The 22,496-nt window shown below is 40.5% G+C and overlaps 1 protein-coding gene across 3 annotated transcripts; it reads right to left on the minus strand.

The window, feature by feature from the left end:
• Positions 1–1,081: 1,081 nt before the first annotated feature.
• On the minus strand, positions 1,082–20,369 carry LOC139418357 (long-chain-fatty-acid--CoA ligase 4-like). Of its 3 annotated transcripts, none has more exons than XM_071167749.1 (15): positions 20,329–20,369; positions 16,208–16,441; positions 15,735–15,912; positions 15,493–15,602; positions 14,244–14,382; positions 13,808–13,958; positions 13,376–13,499; positions 13,186–13,257; positions 12,837–12,976; positions 11,961–12,133; positions 9,667–9,741; positions 7,929–8,117; positions 7,599–7,713; positions 4,616–4,773; positions 1,082–4,455 (listed from the first exon to the last, which is right to left on the minus strand). In XM_071167749.1, the coding sequence occupies exons 2-15, from the start codon at positions 16,433–16,435 to the stop codon at positions 4,298–4,300; spliced, it is 2,010 nt and encodes a 669-aa protein (XP_071023850.1). In that variant the 5' UTR covers positions 16,436–16,441; positions 20,329–20,369; the 3' UTR covers positions 1,082–4,297. The 3 variants fall into 3 exon arrangements, with proteins under 3 accessions (XP_071023850.1, XP_071023851.1, XP_071023849.1); XM_071167750.1 differs by having other exon boundaries at positions 16,208–16,444; positions 20,329–20,345; XM_071167748.1 differs by lacking the exon at positions 20,329–20,369 and having other exon boundaries at positions 16,208–16,787.
• Positions 20,370–22,496: the final 2,127 nt, after the last annotated feature.

Genomic DNA, 22,496 nt, shown 5'->3' on the forward strand with positions numbered 1-22,496 from the left:
TTTTCTTCTTAATTTCTGTTACTTGCCATGACTCCAAGTGAGCATTATAATAAAGATTTACATTTGCTGTGAGCCCTACAATACCTATTTAAATGAGGAACCAGAATCGTTCATCACCTCATACCTTGGGCATGGTTTAAATTCAGTCATTATCCTTGTTGAAAGATGTGCAAAGCTTGCTCCAATGATAGGGAGAATCTCTCTTTCTTTACAGAACTGTGAAATAATGTGGTAGATATAAACTAGTGAACCTAATTGTATATCATTGAACAATACTTAATATTAGTCTGACACTTATTCAAATAATAAAAAACATTTTACAGTGGGCAGAAAGCTTTAATATATTCATATAAAAAGTACATGTACAGAAAATGACTTCACCAGAATGTACACACTGCCCATCCCTTATCACACATTGTTTCATACACGTAACAGATTTTTATAAATAATACAAATGAGCTGACAAAACATCAATATAAACCAATGAAGATAAGTGCTTCACAATTAACATAAGATGACATGTTCTCAAAATAATTACTACTGCAGTGCATTCTTGGTTGATGCATAGTTAACCCTGAGTGTAAAAAATTATAAAACATTGACAAAAAACATGTAGTGGCTTTTTGACCTTTCTCACTCCTATTGGAACAGGGCCGTGATATGACATAATGGATTAGAGTCGTATCATGGCTAATTGTAACAGTGTCTTTGTTTTATCCCAATGTGTTGGCAATTGAGGATGGCTCAATTGGGATAGTTAAATTGTATTTTATGATATGAATGCATCCTGGAATATACATTTTTGGCATTCATTTGCATGTTTCAGTTGGTCACGTCACCATAAATTCCCTCTTACTGCATTATATGTGACATTAAAACGCTTCAGAATGCTATAACTCATTAGCTTTGAATGTCTGTACATTTGAAGCAAACTTGCCTATTCACAGCATTTTTGTCAACGTTCCACACAAAGTTTCAAGAAGCACAATTGACCTTTAAAACAATTCAATTGTATTAAATTCATTTTTTTTTTTTAAATGGCTCAAAATTTAACTTGACCTTAATGTATATGCATACAAAATCTTTACATTCAAGTTTTATTTACACATGCTACTCAATTGGATTTAACAGCATCTAAAAAATTGCATTGAATTATATTGAGTATTTCATATCTTGATAAATATACAATTATTCAAGAGCATACAGACTATTAAATTGGCAGATCCAGAGGTCGGAAATGTAGAACTATTACATTATAAAGATGACTTGAAACATATAACCGAAGTCTATAAATATTGTACAGTATACAAAAACAGAGGTGTCGGTAGAGATCAGCATGAAACATAGAGGCTAAAGGACTATCTTCAAACAGAAATGATAATCCATTCTGTAACATAGCAAGAATGATATTCACCATACCAGACCTAGTACCTGAAAAATCCAAAATATAACGTGACATGCTTGGGTTGGGTTGTGTCACCATGACAATGTCATGAGCAGGTTCAAAACATGAAAACCAAAATTAAAACAAGCACAGGTGACAGAAATTTCCAAAATTACACTCAGGTTTCATTTTTGTGCAATAGCCTGAAGGATTGTGGGGTCTCAGCAGTCATGTGGCAGTAATGTGAACCTATGTTTAGAACAAGAAAATGTATACAGCAGCACTGTGGGGGCTTGCACACTAGGGGGCAGCATAATGTTTTATTTTCATCATACTTCCAGTAGGTTAGCAGGTATGGGCAACATTGATGGGAGTGGGGGCCACAAAGAAACTCTGAATTTATCCTGATGGGCCACAGTGGCTTGCGGATCTGCGTACTCACATCCATACCCATACATGCAGTCAACTGATTTGTTCAATCAATCCATTTGTGCAGTTCATTTACTTAAGAGAGTTAAGTAGTTTAACTAGAGTGGTGAGGAGGACGCTACCGTGTCCGGAAGCGACTTCACCATTCATTTTATGGATTCAGTTTTACTCAAATATCGTTTTAATCTTTGTTTTACTATTGACAGTTACAGCTGATTTTTGGATTGTATATCAATTTGCTCTCCTTAAATTTGTGCCATCTGATGTACTCGTTTCAGTGTCTGAATGGTTTAATCTAACTTTCCCCCACCAGCTCCTGATATTAGGGCATAAAAGCTACAATCTCTGTGTCCTGAACTAGCCTAGTGCACATGTTCGCCCAGCTATATCCTGTCCAGAGCTTGTTTTCCATGGTTCTCCCTTTTTACTAATATTGTCTTACTTTTTAACTCTGCATTGTTGGGAAAGGACTCGTAAGTAAGCATTTCACAGTGAAGTCTACACTTGTTGTGGTCGGCGCATGTGACAAAATTTGATTTGACTAAACTAGCTGGCTACAACTATGCTAGTTTGGCTGGATAAATGACTTCCGGAGAGTATGGGTCCAAAAAGCTCCTCCTCACCACTTTATTCCATTAGCCAGGGCCAGACCTAGCCTTTTGGGGGCCCTCAGCAAGATTTGACAGTGAAGAGAAAAATGTACATTTTAAAGTACATTTCCTGCAATTCTACACATTTTGTAGAGAGAACAAAAATGACAGTTTTACAGCATATTTCCTGCAATTCTAACCATTTTGTCATGGGGCAGAGAGAACAAAAATGACAGTTTTACAGCATATTTCCCACAATTCTAACCATTTTGCTATGGGGGAGAGAAATCTTTAGTTTTAAAGCTAATTTCCTGAAATTTTACACATTTTGCAAATCGATATACAATCCTGAAATCAGCTATAACTGTATTTGAGTGAGAGTGATTAACTAAATCAATAGGAGCCCTGGTCACGTGCCTGATCGGAATTCGACCACGATTACTACAAGTTTAGAAAGCTGGAAAGACTTAATCTAAAATTTGTTAGCTGACATGGCTAATTGAGTGACTGTTGGTGACTGATAGAATAACAGAAAAACTACTGATGCACACCAAATTTAGAAATTGCACCTTGTGTATTTTACTATTCTAACACTCAAGTGGGGCCCCCCGAATGAGTCACTAGTCATTGAGGGCCGCCAATTGCCCAACTCTGTCTTACAGCTACAGGAAATTTCTAAAATTGACAATGGCCAATTCACAAGACATTATGACACTTAACTCCCTTAGACAACATTTTTTATACATTCCAAAGGCAAATTACAAAATGCAAATACAAGACTTGCATTGCCAATTGCCCCCAAGCATGGAGACAACTACATGTACACAAATAGCTGTAACTAACCAGCTGATCCCTCTGTGCTGGACTTTATGGACTGACATTCATAATTTGACAAAAGAGATGGTGTGGAACGACAATTCTACAGTTCACAGGCATAATGCTTTGAAGCATATGCAAACACACGCGAGCATATATACACACACACACATTTACACACATTCCGAACTATGGGGACTGAGCCTTCTGCTCCCTAGTCCCTCTCCTATGGAATGCTCTCCCTGACGACCTGAGAGCCTCTCCATCACTCTAAACTTTTAAAACGGGCCTTAAATTCCACTTCTACAGAGTGTCTTTTTCAGTCCTAGTCCGAAGCAAAAAATAATAATCGCACCTCGACCACTATTGCTATTTTACCTGCCTTGATTCTAAATGTATGTGTGTACAGATATTAGGAACACCTGCTCTTTCCATAACATAGACTGACCAGGTGAATCAAGGTGAAAGCTATGATCCCTTATTGATGTCACCTGTTAAGTCCATTTCAATCAGTGGAGATGAAGGGGAGGAAACAGGTTAAAGAAAATATTTAAGCCTTGAGACAATTGAGACATGGATTATGTATGTGTGCCATGCAGAGGGTGAATGGGCAAGGAACAATATTGAAATGCCTTTGAATGGGGTATGGTAGTAGGTGCCAGGGGCACCGGTTTGAGTGTGTCAAGAACTGCAACACTGCTGGGTTTTTCACACACAACAGTTTCCTGTGTGCATCAAGAATGGTCCACCACTCAAAGGACATCCAGCCAATTTGACACAACTGTGTGAAGCATTGGAGTCAACATGGGCCAGCATCCCTGTGGAACACTTTCAACACCTTGTAGAGTCCATGCCCTGACGAATTGAGACTATTCTGAGGGCAAAACGTGGTGCAACTCAATATTAAGAAGGTGTTCCTAATGTTTTTTACACTCAAGTGGGGGTTTTTCTGTAGAGCTTTGAGATAACGCTTATGAAAAGCACAATACAAATAAATAGTATTATTATTATTATTCAGACACACATCACTGGTGAAAGTTGTAAGGAAACTGTTCTTTGGTTAGATCAGATGGTGGCTCTACTTCCCTCCGTACATTCTCTCTATATCAGTCTGAAAGTGATTCTTCAGCTCCTTCCTCTTCAATTTGAATGCATCTGTCACCAGGCCAGTCTCAGGAGTCCAGGGCTCTGGGCTTAGACGCACTTTCACTGGGATCTCAAAACGCTGCAGTTTGACTGGGGGGGGGGGGGGGGGCAAAATGGTTAATATAAAAGGGATATGCATGGCATGAGCAAAGCCCTCGTCACACTGAAATTATGTGTCTATTAATTCTAGGTTATTGTCCATCTGGTTAGTCAAGTTAACAAGATATGTCAGAGTAGGTTTCAGCCTTACTTGAGGCAGCCACCTCTTTGATGGCCTTCAGGACCTCCTTCTCCATGGCTGGGTGGTTACAGATCTCCTCCCAGGCAACACTTATGCCGTTGTTATTGGCCAGAGTTGTCAGCTGCTTCTGGTTCGGTACCACAAAGCTTATCACGTAGTTCTGGTCACTAAAAGCAAGAGAAAATAAAATGATAGACTTGAGCATGCACATTGAATATGTTTTAGAGGTGATACATGTAGAATAACTACTAAAACATAACCACAAACGCATTTGGTATCAATGTAAAACCTACAGTACCGTTCAAAAGTTTTGGGTCACTTACAAATGTCCTTGTTTTTTGAAAGAAAAGCACATTTTTTGTCCATTAAAATAACATACAATTGATAAGAAATACAGTGTAGACATTGTTAATGTTGTAAATGACTATTGTAGCTGGAAACGGCAGATTTCTTTATGGAATATAGAGGCCTATGTAGATACAGTGCCTTGCGAAAGTATTCGGCCCCCTTGAACTTTGCGACCTTTTGCCACATTTCAGGCTTCAAACATAAAGATATAAAACTGTATTTTTTTGTGAAGAATCAACAACAAGTGGGACACAATCATGAAGTGGAACGACATTTATTGGATATTTCAAACTTTTTTAACAAATCAAAAACTGAAAAATTGGGCGTGCAAAATTATTCAGCCCCTTTACTTTCAGTGCAGCAAACTCTCTCCAGAAGTTCAGTGAGGATCTCTGAATGATCCAATGTTGACCTAAATGACTAATGATGATAAATACAATCCGCCTGTGTGTAATCAAGTCTCTGTATAAATGCACCTGCACTGTGATAGTCTCAGAGGTCCGTTAAAAGCGCAGAGAGCATCATGAAGAACAAGGAACACACCAGGCAGGTCCGAGATACTGTTGTGAAGAAGTTTAAAGCCGGATTTGGATACAAAAAGATTTCCCAAGCTTTAAACATCCCAAGGAGCACTGTGCAAGCGATAATATTGAAATGGAAGGAGTATCAGACCACTGCAAATCTACCAAGACCTGGCCGTCCCTCTAAACTTTCAGCTCATACAAGGAGAAGACTGATCAGAGATGCAGCCAAGAGGCCCATGATCACTCTGGATGAACTGCAGAGATCTACAGCTGAGGTGGGAGACTCTGTCCATAGGACAACAATCAGTCGTATATTGCACAAATCTGGCCTTTATGGAAGAGTGGCAAGAAGAAAGCCATTTCTTAAAGATATCCATAAAAAGTGTTGTTTAAAGTTTGACACAAGCCACCTGGGAGACACACCAAACATGTGGAAGAAGGCGCTCTGGTCAGATGAAACCAAAATTGAACTTTTTGGCAACAATGCAAAACGTTATGTTTGGCGTAAAAGCAACACATCTCAACACACCATCCCCCCTGTCAAACATTGTGGTGGCAGCATCATGGTTTGGGCCTGCTTTTCTTCAGCAGGGACAGGGAAGATGGTTAAAATTGATGGGAAGATGGATGGAGCCAAATACAGGACCATTCTGGAAGAAAACCTGATGGAGTCTGCAAAAGACCTGAGACTAGGACGGAGATTTGTCTTCCAACAAGACAATGATCCAAAACATAAAGCAAAATCTACAATGGAATGGTTCAAAAATAAACATATCCAGGTGTTAGAATGGCCAAGTCAAAGTCCAGACCTGAATCCAATCGAGAATCTGTGGAAAGAACTGAAAACTGCTGTTCACAAATGCTCTCCATCCAACCTCACTGAGCTCGAGCTGTTTTGCAAGGAGGAATGGGAAAAAATGTCAGTCTCTCGATGTGCAAAACTGATAGAGACATACCCCAAGCGACTTACAGCTGTAATCGCAGCAAAAGGTGGCGCTACAAAGTATTAACTTAAGGGGGCAGAATAATTTTGCACGCCCAATTTTTCAGTTTTTGATTTGTTAAAAAAGTTTGAAATATCCAATTCCACTTCATGATTGTGTCCCACTTGTTGTTGATTCTTCACAAAAAAAATACAGTTTTATATCTTTATGTTTGAAGCCTGAAATGTGGCAAAAGGTCGCAAAGTTCAAGGGGGCCGAATACTTTTGCAAGGCACTGTAGGTAACCTAGTGGTTAGAGTGTTGGACTTGTAACTGAAAGGTTGCAAGATCGAATCCCCGAGCTGACAAGGTAAAACATCTGTTGTTCTGCCCCTGAACAAGGCAGTTAACCCACTGTTCCTAGGCCGTCATTGAAAATAGAAGGCCAGCATCCCGGAGTCGCCTCTTCACTGTTGACGTTGAGACTGGTGTTTTGAGGGTACTATTTAATGAAGCTGCCAGTTGAGGACTTGTGAGGCGTCTGTTTCTCAAACTAGACACTCTAATGTACTTGTCCTTTTGCTCAGTTGTGCACCGGGGCCACCCACTCCTCTTTCTATTCTGGTTAGAGCCAGTTTGCACTATTCTGTGAAGGGAGTAGTACACAGCGTTGTAAAAGATCTTCAGTTTCTAGGCAATTTCTCGCATGGAATAGCCTTCATTTCTCAGAACAAGAATAGACAGACGAGTAGCAGAAGAAAGGATTTTGTTTCTGGCCATTTTGAGCCTGTAATCGAACCCAAGAAATGCTGATGATCCAGATACTCAACTAGTTTTATTGCTTCTTTAAGATCAGCACATCAGTTTTCAGCTGTGCTAACATAATCGCAAAATGGTTTTCTAATGATCAATTAGCTTTTTAAAATGATCAACTTGGATTAGCTAACACAACGTGCCATTGGAATACAGGAGTGATGGTTGCTGATAATGGGCCTCTGTACGCCTATGTAGACAATCCATTAAAAATCAGCAATTTTCAGCTACAAGTCATTTACAACATTAACAATGTCTACACTGTATTTCTGATCAATTTGATGCTATTTTAATGGACAAAAAATGTGATTTTCTTTAAAAAACAAGGACATTTCTAAGTGACCAGTAGTGTATGTGGTATAATAAAGTAGACAGAAGAGTTACCTGTTTGCATATGCACAGATGTTGTCAATAAGGGGGCAGTTCTTCAGAGCAGACTCCACTTTCCCCAAGGACACATATTCTCCAGCCTGCAGTTTGACCAGGTCCTTCTTACGGTCTACAAACAAAGCAGAGAGGGTCAGTGAGAAAACTGAAATATGGCAGGATAGCACTGAGAGGTTTTATGGCAGTTAGCATTGTTTAGATCAATTTGAATAGTTTATGCCAGTATTACTTCATGGTCATAAAGTGTTGAGAGGCAGCTGTTGTGCAATGAACAGTGAGCACTGGTGTTATTACTCAGATGTTCTCCACCTCCTCTCAGCCACTCACCCACTATCTGCAGACAGCCATCAGAGTGGATCTCTCCCACATCCCCGGTACAAAACCACCTCTGGCCCTGCTCATCTACCCAGAAGTCATTGTTCAGGTGCTCGCTCTTATAGTAACCCATGGTTACGTTGGGCCCACCAATCATGATCTCTCCACGGGGGTGGGGTTGGTCCTGGCTGGTGTATCCACCTTGGAAACACAGTGGGAAGATAAGAGTGAGGCATGGTGGTAAAGAATAGCTGAATAGCTGAATAAAAGGATTGTTTGGAACAGGAAGAAACTAACCACATGGAAACTAATCAAGGCACATAATGAGAGCCACATGCAAATACGGTAACAACAAGCAAAGGAGGCAAACAGGGCAGCTACTAAACGAGGATGTCCAGGTCATCCATCATATGCATACTATATGTATGTGGAAAACATCATATTCACACTCCTTTACTTTTAATACATGTTGTTCTGTTGCAGTCTGCATTTAAAATGGATTCAATAGAGATGTTTGGTATCTGGCCTACACACAATACCCAATATTGTCAAAGTGTTTAGACATTTTTACAAATTAATTTAAAAAATGAAAAGCTGAGATGTCTTGAGTCATTAAGTATTCAACCCCATTTTTATGGCAAGCCTAAATAAGTTGAGTAAAAATGTGCTTAACAAGTAACATAAGTTGCATGGACTACGTGTGTGCAATAGTGTATAATAGTGTTTTTTTAATGACTACCTCATCTCTGTGCCCCACACATCCAATTATCTGTAAGCTCTCTCAGTCGAGCAGTGAATTTCAAACATAGATTCAACCACAAAGACCAGGGAGCTTTTCCAATGCCTCACAGAGAAGGGCACCTATAGTATTGGTAGATGGGTAAAAATAAAGGAGACATTGAATATCCCTTAGAGGATGGTGAAGTTATTAATTACACTTTGGATGGTGTATCAATACACCCAGTCACTACAGAGATACAGGCGTCCTTCCTAACTCAGTAGTCAGAGAGGAAGGAAACCGCTCAAGGATTTTTACCATGAGGCCAATGGTGCAGCCACCCCTATGCTTGAAAATATGGAGAGTGGTACTCGGTAATGTGTTGCATTGAATTTGCTCCAAACAAATACTTAGTATTCATGACAAAAAGTGAATTGCTTTTCCACATGTTTTGCAGTTTTACTTTAGAACTTGTTGCAAACAGGATGCATGTTTTGGAATAGTTTTTATTCTGTATAGGCTTCCTTCTTTTCACTCTGTCAATTAGATATTTCTGTATTTCATTTTCAATAAATTTGCATTGTCCAAAAATACGTTTTCACTTTGTCATTATGGGGTATTGTGTGTAGATGGGTGAGAATTATTGTTGTTTAAATTCAGGCTGTAACAACCAAATGTGGAAAGAGGCAAGGGGTATGAATACTTTCTGAGGGCACTGTATGTATTGGTTCTCTTAGAGAGATGAAAATGTAATGAATCAAACGATATTTGTTGATGTGAAAATCAAAATGTACAGATTTTAAGGCGGTGTTATTTGATTTTGGGTGTGTTCGCCAGAAACTCTGGCGGGGAAAAAAATGGGGTCCTGAGAAATTATGGCGGGAAAAAAATTATGTCCCTGCTGAAAAGGTTTGAAAACTGGTGTAAACAATACAGTACATTTTTTACTTGCAAGCTCTCCTCAACAGTGCAGTACACTTTATCAAAAATGTTCATAAATAAGTGTGTGTTTCTATAGGCTTACTGTCTTACCCTCAACCCAGTCTCGTAGTTTCACCTCACAGCAGATGAGGGGGGCTCCTACTCTCCCAGTGCTGTAGTCTGCAACTGGAGTGAAAACACACAATCACAGATAAATAAAGACACCACGTAGAGTTTAATACTTGATGCCAGTATTAGGCTGTAACCCAGCCCACTAATCAAATCAAATTTATTTATACAGCCCTTTGTACATCAGCTGATATCTCAAAGTGCTGTACAGAAATCCAGCCTAAACCCCCAAACAATGCAGGTGTAGAAGCACGGTGGCTAGGAAAAACTCCCTAGAAAGGCCAAAACTTAGAAAGAAACCTAGAGAGGAACCAGGCTATGAGGGGTGGCCAGTCCTCTTCTGGCTGTGCCGGGTGGAGATTATAACAGAACATGGCCAAGATGTTCAAATGTTCATAAATGACCAGAATGGTCAAATAATAATAATCACAGTAGTTGTCGAGGGTGCAGCTAGTCAGCACCTCAGGAGTAAATGTCAGTTGGCTTTTCATAGCCGATCATTAAGAGTATCTCTACCGCTCCTGCGGTCTCTAGAGAGTTGAAAACAGCAGGTCTGGGACAGGTAGCACGTCCGGTGAACAGGTCTGGATTCCATAGCCGCAGGCAGAACAGTTGAAACTGGCCAGGTGGACTGGGGACAGCAAGGAGTCATCATGCCAGGTAGTCCTGAGGCATGGTCCAAGGGCTAAAAACCAGACTCTGAATATTTCTCAAATCAAGGTTTCTTATTAAAGAATAAGCATCAGTGCTCATGCACATCTGGGGCATGAAGCGACAGACGTACTTGTGCTTCAGACTGACCAAAGATCGGAGGCACACAATTTCAACACTGCTTTGATCTATGAGGAAAATCAAATCATAGCAAACATAATACATTTTTTATCAAATATAATATTGTGTTTGTTTTTAAACTAAGAGCTTGTACATTGTCCTCTGCCTTCCAAGAAAGTTCCCAGAAACAATGTCCTGAGGTCCTGTTAAATGATATGGCCTTATCGGCCCCAGTGGTTATTTGGCATCATTTGACAAAATGTTTCACACTCAAATACTGCTGCATAGCGTATCCTTCTACATTCAGAATGGACTGAAAAGTGACAAATACCTGTGTGACCTAAACAGCAAAGCCGATTGAAGTAAAATAGTTATATTTAGTATAGCTGCAATTCCTCTGCCATCAACAATCCCAGTATCACAGAACCTTTCACAGGTTGGTGCTTGAACAAAGACATTTACCTCAGAGTATATGTGTTTAAAGACATGAAAATCTCAGGGCAACTCAATAGCTAAAAAAGAAGCCTGACAAATAGCATGCTCTCAAATACCTGTCTTGGCTAAAGCCCAAAACTGCCATAGCATGCATAGGTATAATTTCCTAACAAAAAACACAATGGTGAAGATTCTCAAATGACAGAGCGCCCACCATTCTCCTACACCTACTACTACGATTAAAACATCTACCTGCCACTCTGATTTTTTGCCAGCCAAAATATTACATAAAAAAACAAACACAAACGGATGATCATGCTCTGTAATGTTTCTAAAACAAGAAATGTATTAGTAAGAAGTACCGTGGTTTATTACTCAATTTCAGTAAATATTTTGTGACCCGAGTCTTTCAATCAAAATATCAGGATCAAAATGTTCAGCTGCCCCTTTAAGGGCGGGAGGTTACAGTGGTACCGTGGCCACTCGAGTCCTGTCACGTGTCTGTGAGATTTAGGATAGGGCGTCTCTTTGCTATTAGTTGAAGCAACAGACTCAAACTAATGTTTAAAAACAACCGAGCTTGTGAACATAATGTAAATAGCCAAGAAACACAAGGACAAAGTCTCACTTTACTTTGTAGACTTTTGAGTAAATTAGACAAACTTGTATGCAAGTGCGCAGCGCCTCCAAAAATTAATATATCAGCACTTCACTCATAGAGCACAGCGCCCCTGCCAGGCAATGTTTTTTTTTCACGAGGTGGGATATACAGGTTTCCTATGTCTTCATGCAATTAGCAGCTATGAAACAAAACCGAAGAAATACTTTGAAAACAGCTACTGCAGCAGTTTTCTAACCCTAACTCCACATGTGCTCATCCTGGACTTTTTACAATTTTTATTCGCAAATGATTTCACTGTAGAGCACTGCACATTGACCACCCACCAATGTGGCTGGTGAAATATACATTCTTACCCACCAATACCAAAATCTACCCGCATTTGACGGGTGTTCATTTTATGCCCTGACCCCAGTAGTAGTAGTCCATGCCTGTGCCTGCCCTGACTCACCCTCTGTGATGGTACCTGCTCCGCAGGTCTCTGTGAGGCCATAGCCCTGTCCCACGGGGCAACAGAAGCAGATGTTCATGAAGCGCTGGGTGGCGGAGGACAGGGGCGCTCCTCCTGACAACATCATCCTGATGTTCCCTCCCAGCAGAGCCTTCACCTTCTTAAATAGCAGCCTGACGGACAGGACAGAGGAAGGAAATCAACATCGACCTTAACCATTAGTTCATGTTTACTGATGAAATTTCACTCTGATATCAAATAGAGCTATTTCGTAATCACCCCTAATCAGTCAGAAGGACACCCTGATATCTGATAAGCAGCATTGACTGGCAGACACAAAAATATGGTTTCCTCCAAAACCAGTCAAAATACACACAAGCATACATACAGCACACTTAAAATACACAGATTCCAGAGGTAGCCTGTCTAAATGACTACCGCCCCGTAGCACACACATCTGAAGCCATGAAATGCTTTGAAAGGCTGGTCATGGCTCACATCAACACCATCATCTCAGATGAACAGCTTCTACCCCCAAGCCATAAGACTGCTGAACAGTTCATCAAATGGCAACCCGGACAATTTACATTGACCTCCTTTATCTTTATCTCCTCGTATATAGCCTCGTTACTATTTCGTTTTTTTAGCAAATATTTGTCTTCGTTTTTTAACTCTGCATTGTTGCGAATGGGCTCATAAGTAAGCATTTCCCTGTAAAGTCTACACCTGCTGCATTCGGCGCATGTCTCCAATTACATTTGATTTATGCACTAATCTTGTATCAGGGATCTGACCTATAGCTATGTGCATGTCACAGGATTGTGTATGGTAGATAGAAACATGCTGCAGTGTGTGTGTGTGTCCTTGTGTACTCACATGTTGCAGAGTGGGGCATCGTAGCCCATTTTGATCTGTTCCAGTTTGTAGTTGTAGCCCAGTTTAAACAGAGTCCTCTGCACATAGCTCATCTCCTGCACCTTGTTCATCACATTCTTGTAGATGCGGTCCATTATTTCCTGTCAGATAACAGATAAACATCTTATATTTCGGCTTCCACCCTCTACAGAGGACATCAATGCTGCAGGATAGTTATGAAAGAGCAAACATAACCTGTTAGAAGATGTCCTCTAGAGCGGACTTCTACAAATCTCTAACGGAGCCTTTTCATAGAACACTAACACATCAGCGATAAGCAGACAGTTTAAGGAAGGATGCTTGTTCTTACCGGTACAGCTGCCATCAGAGTAGGCCTCAACACAGAGCAGTCTCCTTTACTGCCCTTCTTGATTTTTGTTGACTGCAAAAGAGAAGATATCAAAATAACAGAATGTTGCCAACATTGCAAAAAACTTTTTTTTTGTTGGAATATGCATGATCAATTCTATCGTTTTAGATCAAAGTGCTGAGTCTATTACCTGGTCAGAGAGTGTTTGTGGAGAAGAGTAGCCAATCCTGCAGCCATACGTCATACATGAGATTTCAGCAGTCATTTCCAGCACATGAGCTAGAGGCAGGTAGCCAATGTAGGTATCCTTTGGCCTGCACATGGACACAAACATAACTTAGCAATATGAAGATGAGACAGCACTTTACATCATCAATATCTGTAACCCTGCACCACAGTGGTTATGCACTTCCACAATACTGTTTATCTAATTATCAAGTTCAGTCAAAAGAGTGCATGATTAAACATGTTCAGGCAAGGGTATCATCAGTACATTACACTGTTTGTCTGCTGTTTCAAAACATTGTGTCTGACATGGGAATGTGACGCAGAGACCTGACTAGCCTAGTTAAATGTTGGTTATACACTTGATAGAGGCGCTGCAGTAGAGTGCTCTGCTCACCCCAGTCCTGGGATCCTCTCACACTGGCCCGTCATGCCAGCGATCAGGTTGCTGTGGATGATCATGACTCCTTTGGGTCGTCCTGTGGAGCCGCTGGTGTACATGACCACAGCCAGATCTGTGGGCTGGGGGCGCTGCACAGCTACACTCACTGCCAGGAGCACACGTCACTTAATAATACTTAGAACATAAATGGTATGTCCAAGCCAGTTTCCCACTACGCAGTGGGAAACTAAACTTCCAGCATATGTGCATATTATACTTCATCAGACTTTTTATAGCTGCTTATACATTTTACAATCTCTACAATGGCATTTGGGCCACATATGTTTCAGTGCAAACACTGTTTGACATAACAGGGTGTCCTTAAACAGTGACCCAACAGTGTGACCTGTGTTTTGTATATGAAAAGTGCTGTTGATGTGTTTTCACCTACAGTTGTCAGGTTTGGCTCCCAACTCCTGTACTGCCTGCATGCTGTAGATCTGAATGCCCTCAGGGTAGCCCGTCCGGCTGATGCTCTTGTTGTCCACATATATAACGTGCTTCAGGTTGAGCATATCTGGCAAAACATTCTGTCAGACACATAGAAAGACATCATTATTTGGCATGACTTTGAACATGAGTAATCTCAGCCCTTTAGGGTTCATTCAAGTTGATGATATCAGGGGTTTGTTTTTCAGGTGAACAACACATCTCAGTTCACACACAAACACCCCATGTCTTTTTAACTTCCTCCTTCACCTACGGAGGTGATTACACCCATCCCGTCTGAAAAGATAGCTGGGTCATTCCTTTTGAGAAGTGTAACTTGGTTTAACAAAAACATATTTGGATTTCTCCTAATTTTAACATTCTGTAATAAAGAGCACATATTCAAATTCATTAAAAAGAGGTTAATTAAATAACAAACATTACAATGGTAAGGGCCAAATAAAGTAACAGGGCTGACTGTAACAGGGTTGGTGATTTCATGTTAAATCAGCCATAAAGCCCCTCGTGACAGGGGGAATGGAAGCTTGTGTGCAACACTGAGTGGAAATTGAATGCAAGTTTCAACCCCCCCAAAAAACATTGCTAAAACATCTCTAGTCTATCTAATGTTAACAGGGTTGACGTGTTTTGCTCGACCCGCTCAGTTTTCCACCACAAAACATCAGAAAATTGCCAAAAAGAGTAGAACCAGCTCACCTGCTATTACACGGTGACTATTAGATGTTCAATGTTTCTTTAAACATTTTTCTTTAAGTAATAGTTTCACCATATTAAAACAAGAGTTCAGTTCATGTAATAGGGTTCACCTTAAAATGAGGAAAACGCTTAAATGAATCACTGGGACTTTATCAAAGCAACAGAAATAACTAGGGCTGATGGTGAAACTTGTTGAAATGTTAGGATTCCATGAGTTGAAATCTTCCTAGACGTGGCACAGGGTGGACGGAGGGACGTGGCAAAATGTATCATTTTGTCACTTTAGCAAGCCTTTATTCAGATGTATTGAATTATCCATGTGGTCTATATTAAAGGACACTTCATTTAATATAATAGGCTTTTAAAATGTAATATTCGTGCACAATTTCTACTTAAAATATCAAAGGGACTGAGAGAGGAGCTGAGAACAGTAGTGTGTAGTTAGGCTGGAATGTGAACCATTAATTTCCCCTAATATCTCTAATATCTCCAACCTTGAGTTTAGTCTCCAGTAGCTCTGCGCTGGTGATCAGGTGTGTGGCCCCACACTCATTAAGCCCAAAGGCCACCGCTTCCTCCCCCAGGGTGGCATACAGCGTGACCACTGCAACACAACCAAACATGTTGTTTAAATGCAAACACACAGCACAATGTTATCAGAAATCTTACTGTTCTATTACTTTATATGCTAGTGTTACATCATTAAACAGGGATATGTGTTGCAGTCAATGCCTACATGGAAAGTTGCGTCTGAAGCAGGCCTGTGCAGTGATCATCCACTCTGCCCGTGTCTCACAAAAGATGGCGATGGTACTCTTGGGCTGCTGGCCCAGGGCTGCCAGTCCACTACCTAGATGGCTGATGATCTGGTCCACCTCATCATAGGACAGCCACCTGTACTCCCCCAGGATCAGCTGCAGCAGAGGAGAGAGCACAGGAACAGGCTATTAGGGTTAGTTCTACTAAGGGCCTTCAGTTCACTGGGGAAAATATCCCACTGGAGAGTCAAATCAAGTTATTTCCTGTGAAAATGTTTATGACATTCGATTCAATTACTCCACAAGAGGGGATTTAATCTAGGACAGTTAGATGTTATATGAAGTTATACAAACCTGCTTCAGGTCACATAACCGAAGTAACTTATTTCACAGAACCTTCACTGCACTCTCATTCGTTTCTGGTGCGATGGAGTGTGTGTGTTCACTCTACCTTCTTAAAGATCTTGCCGCTGGGTTGCGTCTCGTTCTCCTCATTTAGGAGCTCCCTGGTACCCAGGCAGTCTGTGTTGCCGAAGCGCTGCACTGCATGCTCAAACAGCTTGTCTAGAGTGTCCTTTCCCTCAAAGTCCTCCCGGGCCAGGTTGTCAACGTTCTCCACACAACGATAGGGGCCCTCTGCTTTGCCTGTGGTAGACTTGGCTTTCTCTCTCTTGGCCATGGCTTTCTTCTTCCCAGCATTAGTGAGGAAATACCATGGGATAAACGTGATGAGAGTGTACAGCCACATCAATAGGTACACAGGCAAGAAGACTATGTAATGCATGTCAACTTTGAACATCATGGTTGAAGGTGAGGCAGAAGTGGAGAGAAAGAGAGACTCGAGGCAGAAGTGTCTGCTTCAAGGAGAGTTCAGACGGTTCAGCTCTCAGGTCGTGGAAAGATTGCCACGGCAGGTGGCAGTACAGTAATTACAGATGGGACAGGTAGCAGCACATGCACCCAGACGACTCAATGGAAAGGCTTGACACAAGAGGTCTGTGATGCTAGCTCTATAGACAGAAGGGTGATTGGTCGAGAATTGTTCAGCATAGGGGAAGAAGGAAAAAAAATGGATAGAAAGAGAGAGTTGGAGAGAGAGAGAGAATCATGTTAGTCATATTGAAGCACTACAGCTAGGAGCTAGCCAGTAGCCACAAGTATGCACTGTGCATAATGCAAAATCTAATTTATAGACAAGCCACACTGAATGACTATTTGTTTTCAGAGGCTTTTTGAATGCGTTTCATGTCAGGTACAAGCATTTCGCTACACTCGCATTAACATCTGCTAACCATGTGTATGTGACAAATAAAATTTGATTTGATTTGATGTCAAAGCATATATTCCAATGCATCAAAACCTATCTGCATTTTATATATATCATTATAGTTTTTATATTGCTGGACAAAATAGCTGAGTTTCAATGGAGCACTGCAATGGCTGATGCAGCTGTACACAAACATCTAGGCCCATGTTTGGTCAATGTTACTTAAGATTTGACAATCTTTTACCTTATCTATAATTGATGCTTGCAGTGTGCAATCATTTCCTTGCACTGGAAGAATGTTAGGTCAGTGTTTTAAAAAGCTGAATGAACACCTGTATTTATTTATGCCAATTGGTGGTGCCTTGGTTAAGACGGAGAAACAATTATAAGATAGAATAATCAGAATGAGCAACAAGTTTTTAATAAATAAATAATAATATTAATAACAATTTGGGTGCTTATATTTGCCCTATTATACACGTGTGAATTGGAAATGTGTTTTTGCATATCCCAACTCTCCCTGAGAGGTTGGGGCCACTGCCAGGGTATGCCATTATCAACGGCGACCCTGGAGCAATTAGGGTTAGGTGCCTTGTTCAAAGGCATATCGACAGATTTTCCCACCTTATCGGATGTGGGATTTGAAATAGCAACCTTTCGGTTACTGGCACAACGTGTTAACCACTAGGCCTACCCTAGGAAAATACCCCTTGAGAATGACTTAGGCCTAAATGAAAAGACTGAAATACAAAGAAGACAGAGCTCAGCAGAATGGTTATAAAGCCAAAGAGGTTAGGCTAGGTTAAGTTAAATGGGAGATAGACAGCATAGCCTACATGAAACCTTAACCTTTTACTAGTAAAATATTTTAAACATGTAAGTAATATCAGTAATGCATTAATTTACTTTCTTATTTTGCTTTTACCAAATGTCTGGTGCCACTTGGCAACCCTTTGGACCTAAAGGTAACTGCCAAAATAAAGGAAATACAAGTATATCGAAAGCAGGTTCCATGTAAGCCATGTAAGCACATTATTTCATTGCGCAAGATTCTAAGATGGCAACTGGCAAGAGCAATACCAGCACACTAGAAAGTGTAAAAGTGTCACAGAATGTTATTCACGACTTTATCCAAGCCTAAACAAAAATTGTATTTTAAGCCCTGAACAAAGAAAATAAAGAGTTGAGCCCTATCCTCAAGTCCATCTTCTTCTTTATATCCACTATTCAGTAAAACATTTAGACCGAACCATATCAAACCATATAATACAATGGAGAGCCACAATGTAGCCTAATGGAGGTCAGCTTGACATCAGAGGAACACAGTGTCAAAAGACCTACATTCCATTGAAAAGGTTATCGAATTGATCTTACTGCTGCTACTGTAACTAGCAGCTGAGCATGCCTCGACAGAATCAGAACTTGTACAATTTTTCATGTTGTAATGCTTGCATCATGATCTGCTATGTTGCCCTGATGATGAAATGCTTGTCACTTGACATCCCTCCAGACAGTCCCTGTTGATGTACTAATGAAGGCTCAAGTGCTTATCGTGCTCAAGTGCCACTGATCTGCCTAATTCCATTTACTACATAGGCACAAGAACACTCAGGCATAACAACTCCGAAAGGAATTAGCCAGGACAAATTCCTTCTTCAATCAATATTTTTATTCAGTGAGAGAAAAAATATCTTCCTACCACTTTCAAATATCCATTAGAAAAAGGCAGGTATCAGGTATATCAGCCCTTGAAACAGAATCAGAATTGTGGGAGAGCATCATGCATTTGGCAGAGGAAAGACCACATGCACACACTTCTGAAAAACACTACACCGGTGAAGAGCAGCCCGAAACAATGCAACCCTTTTGAGAGAATGAACAAGAGAAGAAATTGGTTACCTTACCTACTGTTCTAAGGCAAGCTAACAAAACACAGGTCTTCCTCTTTTCCTGAACAAATAGCCTAGTCCAGACAATGTTTATTGTACACAAAACGACTGTAGATTCTTCACCCCTAGTCTCAGCTCTTTGGTAAACTCAGCTGCACTCAGAGCTAACATACATTCTCCTGCTTCCACCCACAACTGCTCTAATCCAATAGGAGATTGTATTGGACAGGAAGTGATGAGATTCCTCTCTACAGTCATAGAGGGGACAACAGGACAAGACTTACTTAGGTACTTTACACCACTGCGTAAAAGCATGTAATTGGTAAATACATTCACCTTGAGGTGATGTCAATGACCTTTCACACACTGAAGAATACTGTGTGATGCATGAAACGTGTGACCAAGACTCATAGCAAGGCTGTGTTGTAAGAAAGGATAATCAATGCTACTGCTGTGTCTATAAAAACACATGCCAGAAATATACAAAACTAGCAATACAAGCCTTGTACTGTAGCTCAAGCCTTTAAACACAAGTCTACATCAAACATCAGTACGAATTGTAACACAAACACCCGATCAAAACAATTTAGGGTGATGACTGATTTGAAGTGTGCCCACCAGACTTTGCATTCATTCTCTCTCCTGTTATTAGGACTGGTACTGCAAATTAATTTATCGATATCACATTTTGTTCTTGGTGAATAAACCATATCACCATCACGTGTGGTGTATATATAACCCATATATAAACTTGTATACAACCCACATCAAATAGTTTGTTCAAACGTTCATTAGTTGTATACAATTGGGAAATGTTACATGCCTTTGAGATGGACATCTATAAAATATACTTTAAAAAAAAAATATCCAGTGAGTGAAGCCATATCCGTGTCTGACCGAGAGTAATCTCTATCAACTCCCTTGACATAGTTTCGTATCTGAAAGTCGTGCTATTAATCCCAACAAATGTACGATCATTGTTCACATATCTATAAGGGAAAAAAACGGGCAACTGTTATACTCCAATATGATGTTTGAAAACTGAGACCCACGCGGCACTGTGCAAGACACCCATGATGTGCTTCATGTATTTGACATGAATAGGTGTCGTTGCTGAATAAAAATGTAAACGACATGTCCGAGAAAATTACTATGACGTTTTGTCGGATGCCTAGCAAATAAAACATACTAGCAACAAAAATGTCACATTGTGGCTTCTAGCGAGGCAGCGTGCGCTGGCCAGATACCATAGGCGCATCATCATAAACAAATATATGAATGAAGTTGGCATAGATAGCTTTCTTACATTGGATATAAAAAATATACTATAAAATATTGCCACATGTATGTAAATAAGATGATGATAACAGATTATCTAGCAGTTTACTGAGCCATTTCCCTAGCTAGTATACTTACCTCAGAAACCGAGACGTCAGCAGGACCGCGTCAGGATGAATGACCGACAGTAACCTCCAACGAAGAGACTAACCCGGAAACTTTACGTCATATGAGTCCATCTCTCGGAGCCAATGAGAATGGGTCTGAAGACCATGCCTATTTGATGCTTTGGTTTAATTTAGGTTTGATAATATTGTCACACTTTATATGCATTTCAACCAGTTATAAGAAATTAATCTCATCTGACTCTAGTTTACACTTGTGAATGAGGTGAGTCATAATGTAATACAAGATCACTGTAGACTAAGCAATACATTTTACTGTATGAAATATACATTGCAGTTAAGTCGATATTCAGACATTACACTCTGCTACATTGTGAATGAAAATACTGGTAATGGAGGATATTTCTCTCTCTCAAATGTTCAACATAGGAAAAGCTGCTTGAATGATCAATCTCCCACATATATTGAAAGCAGCCAACTTAAGTGTGTAAATTACTGAAATAAATAGTAAATACTGGCAGAAGAGAGAAGTTGTATCAGTAGTCATTTTAACTTAAAGTTGTGAATGTTATGGTATCTGAAGACACCTTTGTGTAGTGTGCTAAAGATGACAACAGTAGTAGGCCTGAAGAACAACAATGACAAGACAGCCTACGTGGAGGTGAGAGCCTTGGCATAGTGATAGCAGGAAAATAACCGCTCCCTCAAGAGCAACAAAACAAAGGAGCTGATAGTGGACTACAGGAGACATCAGAGAGCACGCCCCCATTGAAGGAGCTGATCATGGACAACAGGAGACAGCAGAGAGAGCACGCCCCCATCCACAGACATGGCGCAGTTGAGTGGCTCAAAAGCTTCAAGTTCCTCTGTGTGCACATCCCTTGCGACCTGAAATGGTGCCTTCACACAGTGTGGTGAAGAAGGCGGAAGAAATTCAATTTGGCCCCTAAGACCCTCACAAACTTCTGCAGATGCACCATTGAGAGCATCATATTGGGCTGTAGCACCGCCTGGTACGGCAATTGCACCATCCAAAACCGCAGGGCTCTCCAGAGGGTGGTGCAGTCATCCCAACGCATCACCGGTGTCTCAGGAAGGCCAAGACGATCATCAATGACCTCAGCCTGTTCACCAACTACCATCTAGGTCTAGGAGACAGTACAGGTGCATCAAAGCTGGGACCAAGAGACTGATAAACAGCTTATATCTCCAGGCCATAAGAATGTTAAAGAGTCGCCACTAGCCGGCCTTCGCCCAGTACCCTGTCCGTAGTCACGGTTAATAGCCGGCTACCACCCGGTATTTTACCCTGCACCGTAGAGACGGTTTTGCCCAATGTACATAGAGTAATTGATCGCTGGGTCACTTTAATAATGTTTACATACGGTTTTAGCCATTTTATATGTATATACTGTATTCTAGTCATGACTCATCCTATATAAACTAATGCTGGCCTCCCGAGTGACGCAGTGGTCTAAGCTGTCCCACTAGAGATTCTGGGTTCGAGTCCAGGCTCTGTCGCAGCCGGCCGCAACTGGGAGACCCAATGGGTGCACAATTGGGGGTAAAAAAATAGTTTTTATATATATATATATATATAATACTGCTCTACACACAATACATTTGGAAAGTAGTCAGACCCCTTGACTTTATCCACGTGATTTTACGTTACAGCCTTATTTTAAAATGTATTAAATAAAACATTGTCCTGAATCTACACATAATAACAAAGCAAAAGCAGGTTAGACATTTTTACAAATACCTTATTTACATAACTATTCAGAGGTTTGCTATGAAACTCAGAATTGAGCTCAGGTACATCCTGTTTCCATTGATCATCCTTGTAATGTTTCTACAACTTGGAGTCCACTTGTGGTAAATTCAATTGATTGGGCATGATTTGGAAAGGCATACACCTGTTTATATAAGGTCCCACAGTTGACAATACCAGTCAAAAGTTTGGACACACCTACTCATTCAAGAGTCTGTTAATTTGTAAAGACGTCAAAAAGACGTCAAAAATATGAAATAACACATGTGAAATCATATAGTAACCAAAAGTGTTAAATCAAAATATATTTTAGTAGCTTCAAAGTAGCCACCCTTTGCCTTGATGACAGCTTTGCACACTCCTGGAATGAGTAGATGTGTTCAAACTTTTGACTGGTACTTTAGTATATA

The sequence above is a fragment of the Oncorhynchus clarkii genome, chromosome 10, assembly GCF_045791955.1.
Source record: "Oncorhynchus clarkii lewisi isolate Uvic-CL-2024 chromosome 10, UVic_Ocla_1.0, whole genome shotgun sequence".
NCBI lineage: Eukaryota > Metazoa > Chordata > Actinopteri > Salmoniformes > Salmonidae > Oncorhynchus > Oncorhynchus clarkii.

Bases quoted from the DNA above. Each gene is read 5' to 3' on its own strand.
- LOC139418357 (XM_071167748.1), bottom strand. From the start codon at position 16,558: ATGATGTTCAAAGTTGACATGCATTACATAGTCTTCTTGCCTGTGTAC. The intron at 15,603-15,734 runs GTAGGCATTGAC...GTTGTGTTGCAG, and splicing joins CTTCAGACGCAACTTTCCAT to TGGTCACGCTGTATGCCACC. The intron at 4,456-4,615 runs GTAAGGCTGAAA...CCCCCCCCCCAG, and splicing joins CAAAGAGGTGGCTGCCTCAA to TCAAACTGCAGCGTTTTGAG.